Here is a 10,466-nt window from a genome sequence, read left to right on the forward strand (position 1 = left end):
ACTCGCAAGGGTGACATCTACGACAGACCCGCCCCGCATGCGCACGCAGGTGTGCACGGAGCCCGTATTAAGTGGCGCCAGGTCATGTTGCGCCATCCATGACAAAAGTATCTCGCCGCGACTGTCTGAGACCGAGGATCCCCAGGCCCTTGACTTGGCGTTTAGGTCCCCGGCCACTACAACCCCGAGCGGTCTTCCCCACTGGACGAGCGAACTGACCTCTTCCAAGTATTCTTCAAAGTCTGCCAACGGACGATTTGGAGAGAAGTATACGCCAATTAAAGCCATGCCGGCGACTTTGACACCGACACATCCTCTTCCTCTTTTGGAGGAAACAATTGGGGGGTTGCCGCCTGTGTATATCGCGACAAGATGTTCTAAGTCTCCCACCCAATTGTTTCTATCCGGGACCAGATACGGTTCGGATGTCACTGCTAGGTCTATCGACCACTGTGCCAAGCTCTGTATGAACAGATCCTGAGCTCGGGCACAGTGGTTGAGGTTCGCTTGAAGGATTCGAAGGGCCATATTAATTTTGCACGGCTTCCGCTATCTCCATTTCTTCCCCGCTCGGTGGGGGCGCGCTACGTGCTACTTCCGCTAGCGCTCTCTTGGGGACCGTTTTTCTGGGCGCCGAGCAATTTAAACTCCCCAGCCGGTGTTTGGCATCCTTGCCCGCCGCCGTGCACAGGATGCAGTTCGGTTGCGACGGGCAGGATGCGGCCTTGTGGCCTTCTTGTCCACATTTATAGCAGAGCCGGCTGCGGTCCTCCGCGTCGCAGCGACTCGCTGTATGTCCTTGCTGCATGCATCGGTAGCAGCGTAGCTCCCTTGGTCTGCCAATCGTGACCTTGGCAGCTACCCAGCCCACTAAGAAGCGGCCAGTCACTAGCTTCTTTGCTGTTGTGACAGGGACCTGTGCCCAGATGTCGAAAAGACCAGATCTGTTCTGGCGGAGTTGACCAGCTCGGACCTGGTCTGCCGGGCATGCCCCTTTTTTCATTATGGCCTCTTTGATTTCTTCCGGCGTGGTAGAGTCGTCCAGACCTTCAATCTTAACGTCGACCATTTTTTCGGGCCTGGAGACCTTAATGTCGTCACTTTGGTAAATTTCCTGGAGCTTCTGCGCCAGGATATCTGCCTTCGGGGCGCTGGTGGCGCCGGGGATGCGGATGATAGTAGCCCCGGTAACCGCCCGACGGAATTGCACCGCTTCCACGCCTATCGCCTCTTTTAGGTCGAGCTTCGATTTCGCCTCTCTCAGAACACTACTATATGTCAGCCCCTTTTTGATTGCCGCCTCGGTAAGTGTCACGACGACGGCAGAGCTCCGAGGCACTTTCAGTCTTTGCGGCCGCGATGCAGGCGGAGATGTAGAAGCCTGTGTGGGAGCCGCTTTCGACTTGTGCCTTTGCGCTTTTCCATTTCTCCCTACGGTTACCCAATTTTCCTCAAGCGCGTCCGGGTTAAGAGGACGGCGAGGAGGGGCATTTGATGGTGCTACGGGGGCGACAGAGGAGGACTTAAGGTTCTCGCCAGTCGACGGCCGAGTTTTCTTCTTCTTTTTGGCTCCTTTTTTGGAGCCTTTTTTGCTCTTCTTGGGCACGGTAGGCGGCTGGCGCGTGAGCCCACTGGGACCGGGCTGTGCTGGCACCGGGGGCGCCTTCGTCCCAGCTGTTTTTTGAGTACCCGAAGATGGTGCGGGTTTGGGCTTCGCGGTCGCAGTCGCATATGTGCGGTCTTCCTTGTTTTTATCCGACGCCAATGGTGGTCGCATATTCCTTTCAGGGAGCAACCTATCCTCTAGGGAAGCCAGGCGGGCGTTGAGCATACCGCCCACCTGGACCATTACCGCCCGACATATGTCCTCTAGGGAGGACTCTGCTTGTGGTTGTGGTGGGGGCCGGACAGGGACGGCCTCCATTGTCGTGTCCATGAGGGCATTGGCGGAACCCTGTTTCCGCACCCTCTCCATCTCCTGGCGCATCTCATTCAGCTCCTTGCGGAGGCTGGCCATATCAGCTTGCAGGCGGGCGTTATCTGCCTGCAAGGCGCGTGTTTCATCCGATATCGTCCTCTGCGCAAGGCCAGCAACGTCTTCTTTTATTGCACTGACAGCGTCTTGCAGTGCGCGCACGAAGGTCCCCTTTAGGTTGGACGATTTCTTTGCAACTTTCTCAACTACTTCAAGGCTGGACCCAATCCGTTTGAGGACGGTGGTCGCCGTGTCTTCTTCATTTTCGGCAGTGGATGGATTTGCCGTGGCCAGTGCCGAGCGAGTCTTGCGGGCTTCCAAAACTGAGTCGAGGAGCTCCGCCTCGGCTCGTGCCCTCATCTCCGCCTCTGTCGCCTTTCTCAAAACTTCTTTGGCGGCCGCCAGCCCGACGTACTCGCCGGTGGTTGGTGGACGGCCGCGTCCTCTTCTCTTGTGTGCCCCCTTGGCGGGGGTGTCTGTGGAGCTGCCGCTTAACTCCTTATCTCTGGGCCTCTTCTGGCCGCGGCTCTCGCTCCAAAATCTCCCGTCCTGGTCTAGGGACTCCATGGAAGCAAAGCGGCTGGAAGCGCTTGCCATGGAGCCCCTGCTGTCTGTTGAATCTGAATCAGACAGCCTCCTCACTCTATCTCTCTTCTTCTCCTTCTCCTCTCTACTTCCTCCATTTGACCCTAACCTTCTCTCCTCCTTCACACGGCGAATGGCCCCCCCGTATACAATGGGGCCGATGGGCCGGCTGTCCGACCCACCAAGGGATTCCCCGCGAACGGGACCCTCCCGGGTAGTTTTTTCTTTATTCGTCGCGCTCATTTTTTTTGTTTTTCCCCTTAAAAGCCCCCCCCGGTGTTGCCGCCCTCGCCGCTGGTCTCCCACCAACGATTCATCCCTTCGCCGGGCGGCGATGCTTGGGATTAGGGTGATTTTTTATAGAGGTTTTCTTCCTCGCAGCCCCGCGCTCAGTGCGCGGAGCCCCCGTTCCCGCTCCGTGCGGGTTTACGGTTTGCCCGACGGTGGCCGAAGCCAGCCGCCGCGCGGGGCGTTTCCGCCCAGAAAGGGGTAATTTTTTAGAGAGGTTTTCTTCCTCGCAGCCCCACGCTCAGTGCGCAGGGCCCCCGGTCCGCTCAGTGCGGATTACGGTTTACTTGGCGTCCACCGATCATGAAGACCAGTGGGCGCCAAGTGTGGTGTTGCCACCAGGGTAATTTTTTATAGAGGTTTTCTTCCTCGCGGCCCCACGCTAGGCGCAGAGCCCCCGTTTCCGCTGAGTGCGGACTTACGGGTTTGTTGGCGTTTGGTTCGCGGGGCCGAAGCCCTACCCCGGCAGAAGGCCGGGGCGTTCCCCTATCCACCACCCGGGGACGCGCCACGTCGGAGTTCACCTCTCCGCCCACTCGGACAACCGAGCAGGTCCGTGGAACCTTTTTTTTTTTTTTTTGTAACGAGGGAAAATACACTTCCGTACCCCTGCGCCGGGCAGTGCAATGGCGCAGGGAGTGTGGGACTCGCCTACAGTCGTTCAGCCATACCCACTAAAAACCCTCATGCCCATCTCAACGCGGTGGCCCGAGCTTTGTATCAGCTGAGCCTTAACCAAAGCTCGGGCCGTGCGTCTGGCGCCGAAGCGCCTCACCCTAAGTGGTGAAAGCCAGAGAGGCAGGATCTTTTGTGTCCTACCACCCCAGCCCCCACCGGCGGAGCCAACCGGTCCCGCCCTCTGCCCTACTCTACGTGCCGCAGAGGGGACTGGAAAACCAGTATCCCCCCTCGGCCTCTCCATCTCACTTTCATCCATCTCCACATCTGGCCGCGAGGGCTGCAGGGGTTACCCACCCACAGCCCCCACGACCTCACCCCACATCCGGCCACGAGGGCTGTAAGATGGGCAGGATAAACCAGTACCCACCCACACCCCCCGCGGCCCCACCACGTCGCATCTAACGGTGCGACCCCGTTAGGCATGGTCAGGGCGGAGCCACTGCTGTGACCCACCACTGACGGCCTCGCCACCACACTAGGCTCACCCTTACCTTTCGCTGCCCTGAAAAGGGCAGGTACTCGGCTTGGGTTTGCCACCCTCTCCTTTGCGGACCCACGAGGGGCCTCGCAGCCTAACCTAGCTATTCTAGCCTAATTAACTAATCTAATTAGCCTAACTAAACTAACCAACCTAACCTAGCCTACTCTAAGACCGACGGCCGCGACCTACGACCAATTCTGATGGTCGCGCCGCCCCGGCATCAGGCTTGCGCCCTCCACCTACAGAATCGCCCTCACCTTTCTCTGGCCAGGTCACCAGTCTGGCATAGGTAGATACTAGGTTCGGGCTCATCTCTTAAAAGGCGCTCGCCTTGCAGCGAGACGCCGTCCTCTCCTTTGCGGGCCCACAAGTGGGCCCGCAGCCTAACCTAACTTATACTAACTAACTAACTAAACTATCCTAATAATAGGCGCTCGCCTTGCGGCGAGACGCCGTTCTACCCTACCTAACTTATACTAACTAACCTAAATACTCCCTACTTCTGCGAGCCCACAAGTGGGCCCGCAGCCTAACCTAACTAACCTAGTAGGCGCTCGCCTTGCGGCGAGACGCCGCCCTACCCTAATCTACTAAACCTAACCTTACCTAACTTACCCTAGCTAACCTACCAGTGTTTGGTTCGCGGGGCCGAAGCCCTACCCCAGCCGAAGCCGGGGCGTTCCCCTATCCACCACCCGGGGACGCGCCACGTCGGAGTTCACCTCTCCGCCCACTCGGACAACCGAGCAGGTCCGTGGGGTCCGTGGAACCTAACCTAACCTAACCTAACCTTTTTTTTTTTTTTTTTTTGTAACGAGGGAAAATACACTTCCGTACCCCTGCGCCGGGCAGTGCAATGGCGCAGGGAGTGTGGGACTCGCCTACAGTCGTTCAGCCATACCCACTAAAAACCCTCATGCCCACCTTAACGCGATGACCCGAGCTTTGTATCAGCTGGGCCTTAACCAAAGCTCGGGCCGTGCGTCTGTCGCAGAAGGCGACTCTCCCTAAGTGGTGAAGGCCAGGGAGGCAGGATCTTTTTTGTCCTACCAACCCAGCCCCCACCGGCGGAGCCAAACGGTCCCGCCCTCTCCCATACCGTGCCACAGAGGGGGGCTGGAAAACCAGTACCCCCCCCTCGGCCTCTCCATACCCTTCACGCATTCATCCATCACCTTAAACTGGCCGTGAGGACTGCAGCCCCCACGACCTCACCCCACATCCGGCCACGAGGGCTGTAAGATGGGCAGGATAAACCAGTACCCACCCACACCCCCCGCGGCCCCACCACGTCGCATCTGCCGGTGCGACCCCGGTTGGGCATGGTCAGGGCGGAGTCACTGCTGTGACCCACCACTGACGGCCCTCTCCAGGTGGGTCGGTCATGTGCAACACCCAACACGATGACCGACCCTAGAGTTTGGTTCGCGGGGCCGAAGCCCTACCCCAGCCGAAGCCGGGGCGTTCCCCTATCCACCACCCGGGGACGCGCCACGTCGGAGTACTCCTCTCCGCCCACTCGGACAACCGAGCAGGTCCGTGGAACCTAACCTAACCTAACCTAACCTAACCTAACCTAACCTAACCTTTTTTTTTTTTTTTTTTTTTTTTTACGTTGGGAAAATGCATTTCCGCATCCCCCCCATTTTCGGGAGGGTATGTGGGACTCGCCGGCCAAGAAGTGGCCGGAATACCCACTAAAAACCCAACGACATTCCGCCACGCGCCTGGTGACCGGGTCACGGGAACACTTGCGCAATCTTCCGCGACCCGGTCAGCGCCGTCCGACAAAGCAGACCCTCCTTTGTGGGGACCTGGGGTCCCTGAACTTCATGTAAGGCGCACCGGGAACATTACAGTGCGCCTTCCACCACGAGATCAATTGTGACGCTCGGCGGGCGATGGCTGACTCAGGTCCACCGCCCGGAGCTCTGCGACTATGGGGGCATGCGACGGTCTTGGGCACGCTGCCTGCGCCCGGCCCTGCGGCGGCGGAGAGGATTACCGACTGCATCGTCCTCCCGCCGCCGCTCAGCCGCCTCCTTTTGCGTCATCACCTCCTCGCAAAAGGAGGCGACGGCTCGCCACGAACTGTCGCTGCTCGCTATGGCATTAGCGACGGCGGGCAGCGAGAGGTCTGTTCCTATTGCCGCCACTAGTGCGGCCCGCTGGGTCGACCAATGAGTGCATGACTCCAGCGTATGTTGCGCTGTGTCTTCCACGTGGCCGCACTCGTGGCACTCCTCGGTGGGCTCTCGTCTCGCCACCCTGCACAGATACCTGCCGAAGCAACCGTGCCCCGACAGGATCTGCACCAGGTGGAAAGAGAGAGCTCCGTGCTTCCGGCCCGTCCATAGCTCAAGGACGGGCCGGACCGCCTCAATTGTGCGGTGGCCGGCAGACGGCGTTAAAAGCCGCTCCTGCCACTGAACGACAAGTTCGGCCTCTGCCGCCTGCCGCCACGTACGTTCCTGCACTGGGGGAGGGGGTTCTCCCCGGAGACGGGCATCCGCTCGCCGCCAGTAAACACCGGCGAGCACTTCGGCGTCCAAATCCCAGGGCGGCGTCCCCGCCAACACACAGGCCGCCTCACATGATATGGTGCGATATCCTCGGATCACTCTGACCGCCATGATTCTCTGGGGCCCACGTAAAAGGGCCCTAGTACGGGCGGTCAGAGCGTCCGACCAAATAGGCGCTCCGTAGAGCGCCATGGATCGCACCACACCTGTGTAAAGGCGGCGACACCGCGAGCTTGGTCCGCCCAAGTTCGGCAGAAGCCTACTGAGGGCTCTAGCCGCTCCCACGAGCTTTGGGACGAGACGCCGAAAGTGCTCCTCGAAGTTCCATCGGCTGTCGAGAACAAGACCTAAGTATTTCATTGTGCTCCCGACGCCGATGGAAACTCCGCCAACCACGACTCCGGACTGGGCTGGAGGCGCTCTTCGAGGCCCATGAAAGTATAGGGCCTCAGATTTGTGTAAGGCTACCTCCAATCCCAGTCCTCGGATTCTGGCCACTATTTGGGCCACGCCGGCTGTTGCTCTGCTTCGAGCCTCCCTGTCCGTGCTGCCACAGGCCGTCACGAGGGTGTCGTCGGCGTAGCATACGACGTTAACACCCCTCGGGACGGCCCCGCGCAGGACCCAGTCGTACCCGATGTTCCACAGGAGGGGCCCAAGAACCGACCCCTGTGGAACACCGCACGACATCTCCCTCTCTGACCAGCCACCGCTGGTAGGGTACCCGACCGATCGCTCGGAGAGGTAGGCCGCCACGATCCTCCGAAGGTACCGGGGGACCGTGTGGTACCTCAGCGCCTCCTTGATGCAGCTCCAGGGCAAGGTGTTGAAGGCGTTCGAGATGTCAATAGATATCGCCACCAACACCTCCCCCCGGGATACCGCACTGTCCGCAAGGGCCTTCACCCGCGCTATTGCGTCGATGGTGGATTTGCCCCTGCGGAAGCCATACTGGTTGGCGCTGAGGTGCGGCCCCACCGTCTCCAAGTGGTGGACGAGGCGATCAGCGATCACACGCTCAAAAAGTTTACTCACCTCGTCCAGCAACACGATCGGTCGGTACGCCGACGGCTCGTTTGCCGGGCGTCCATCCTTCCTGAGCAGGACCAGTTTTCCCTTCTTCCATTCTCCCGGAAACTGACCCTGCTCGAGACAGGCGCAGAACAAAGCCCGAACCCACTGTTCGAGCGGCCCTAGTGCCAGTGCCCAGGCGCGACCGGGGATGCCATCAGGGCCTGGGGCGGTATTTTTCGCGCGCATGCGCATCACCGCCGCCCCAAGCTCGGCCTCCGTGACCGGTGGCGCGCCTAGGCTCTCTTCTCCCTCTACAGTTGGAGGCGCCATGCAGGGCGCCTCGTGTTCGGCTCTTTGCGGAAACAGCGCCGCGACCACCGACTCCACGACGAGAGGCTGAAGACTCCGGGTAATGGGAGGACCCCTGGACCGAAGCTTATTCCGAACCATCTTATAGGGCCTCCCGAACGGATCTCTATCCAGAGTCCCCAGCATCTCGTCGTTGGCCCTGTCTTTGGCCACACCGATGGCCGTCCGCAGAGCCTTTACCGCCTCCCTGTAGAGGGAGTAGAGTCGCTCTTCTTCGGCCAGGTTGTGCCTTCTTCGACGACGGCAGCGGGTGTATTGGCGCCGCGCCGCCACACATGAGCGGCGCAGTGAGGCGACCTCCGCACACCACCAATACGCCGCTTGCCTCGAGGGGGCGGAACACACTCTCGGCATGGCGCCGTCGCAAATGCGCGTCATGGCAGCACCGAGGCGCTCCGCCTCCTGTACGGCGTCGGTGACGTTGTCCTCACGCGGTGCGGAGAACCACGCCTCAACAAGGGCAACCTCAACAAGGAAGTCGCGGTCCATGCGTGGGAGCGACCAGCGGGGACCATCCCCCCGCAAGGGTCGGCTTGGGCCCGTGGGGTTGGCCGGAGTCGTGGAGACAACGAACCTTATGTAAAGATGGTCCGACAGTGTCTCCACGTTCTCCAGCACCTCCCAGCCCCGAATACGTCGTGCCAGAGCGGCACCGGCAAAAGTGACGTCTACTATTGAGCCGCCCTGGCGCCGAACGCACGTATTAACCGACCCCTGGTTCAGGACCGTGAGTCCGGTCGCCGTCGCCCACTCCTCCAGCTCTTGTCCGCGCGGATCCGTCGCCGGGCACCCCCAAGCCGTTGACTTGGCGTTGAGGTCTCCGGCGACGAGCACGCGGGCGGAGTGACTTCTGCCTATGAGAACGCCGACTTCTTCTATAAACTCTTCAAAGTCGGCGAGGCTCCGGTTCGGCGAGAAGTACACCCCGACCACCATGATGTCGCCGACAAGAGCGGAGACGTATCCCCGGCCTCGGACAACGTTGGCGAAGGCCGGAGATCCCACCATGGACCGGGACGTCAAAGCCACGACACCATCTATGTCCCCCACCCAATCATCCCCTGACGGGACGCGGTAGGGCTCGGCTACCACTGCGATGTGGATCCCCCACTCCGCCATACTCTGGAACAATAAGTCTTGAGCTCTGGCGGAGTGGTTGATATTAGCCTGGAGGAGATTCAGGTCCATTCTTAACCCTCGACCATTGGAACCCCCTCAGCCACTGGCGCTACCGCCTGGGGCGAGGAAGAAGACTGTCCGGCCACCTGGCTCGAACTGCCTGTTCCTCCCTTCTTTTTCCCCTTGGGTGGGGAGACGCAGGCTCTGCTGCCCGCGCGGTGGCCTGCCGGCCTGCCAGCGGCAGTGCAAACCGCGCAGCACAGTGCCGCGGAGCACTCGCGGGCCTTGTGGCCCGGTTGACCGCAACGGTAACACAAAGCGCTGCGATCAACCTCTACGCTGCATTGGCCCACCGTGTGCCCACGTTCGTGACACTTAAAGCACATAAGGGGCCGGGCGTCCAGAAGCTGAATCTGCGCGGACACCCAGCCCACGAGCAGCCTTCCGCCCTCTACAATTTTTTTCGCAGCTGCGACGGGACAGGTAACAATGATTGACCCAAGTCCGTCGCGGCCGGCGTTTATTCCTCCAGCCCGCACTTGTTCCGCTGGACATACTCCTGCCGCTGCAACAGCGGCGACCACCTCGGCACTGGTAACGGAGTCGTCCAGACCCGTAACCCGTAGGCTAGCCATTTTCATGGGCCTGGAGACCCGGACGACTTCGCTACCTAAGACCTCCCGCAGCTTTTGAGCCAGGGAGTCCGCCTTTTCACCACTGGAGGCCCCTGGGAATTCGAAAAGGCGGCCTCCATTGGCTGCCTTTCGAAGTCGGACCCCCTGGCCACCGAATTCCGCCACGTCAATCTTTTCTTTTGCCGCGGCAATCACCTTCGCATAGGTCGCGCCCTTCTCTTCCGCCCCCGGTTGCAACGTCAGGACGACTGCTGACGACTGGGGTGCTTGGAGCTTACGGGCGCGACTCTTTGCGTCGGGCCGCTTTTTAGGCCCCACCTTAATCCACGGGAACTCAATAAGCTGAGGCGGCTGCGGCGGCTGCTGATGCCCCTGTGGAGGACTACTTTTTGTCTTCTTCTTCTTCTTCTTTTTCTTTTTTCTCTTCTCCCCCTCCGAAAGCGGGGTAGAAGAAGTGCCTCCCTTTGTAGCCCTCGCTTGGGCTTGGGACGGACGAATTTGTGCGGACGCCGCAGGGCGCTGTGTGGACACACCGGGCGCCTGCCGCGGAAGCCCGCTGGCGCCAGGTTTGGCTGGCGGCGCTGGGGGCGCCTTGCCCTGTACTCGTGGAGCTGGCACCGGTGCTGATACCGGTGCTGGCCCCGAGAGCGCCGCCGCGTAAGAGCGTCCGCTATTTCTCTTGTCGGCTGCCAGCGGCGGCCGCAATCTTCTCTCCGGGAGGAGCCTGTCTTCAAACGAGGCCAGGCGGGCATTTAACATCCCGCCCACCTGGATCATCACCGTCCGACAGATCTCCT

At 60.4% G+C, this 10,466-nt stretch overlaps 1 protein-coding gene across 1 annotated transcript; it reads right to left on the bottom strand.

Moving 5' to 3' along the window:
- Window positions 1-529: 529 nt before the first annotated feature.
- LOC123722315 (splicing factor, arginine/serine-rich 19-like) lies at window positions 530-2,803 on the bottom strand. Its single transcript, XM_045683782.1, has one exon. It carries the CDS (start codon window positions 2,801-2,803, stop codon window positions 530-532), a length of 2,274 nt encoding a protein of 757 aa, XP_045539738.1.
- Window positions 2,804-10,466: the final 7,663 nt, after the last annotated feature.

Source organism: Papilio machaon, chromosome 23 (assembly GCF_912999745.1).
Source record: "Papilio machaon chromosome 23, ilPapMach1.1, whole genome shotgun sequence".
Lineage (NCBI taxonomy): Eukaryota > Metazoa > Arthropoda > Insecta > Lepidoptera > Papilionidae > Papilio > Papilio machaon.

What these genes read in the sequence shown, in the direction of transcription:
- LOC123722315 (XM_045683782.1), bottom strand. Translation starts at nt 2,803, where the DNA reads ATGAGCGCGACGAATAAAGAAAAAACTACCCGGGAGGGTCCCGTTCGC.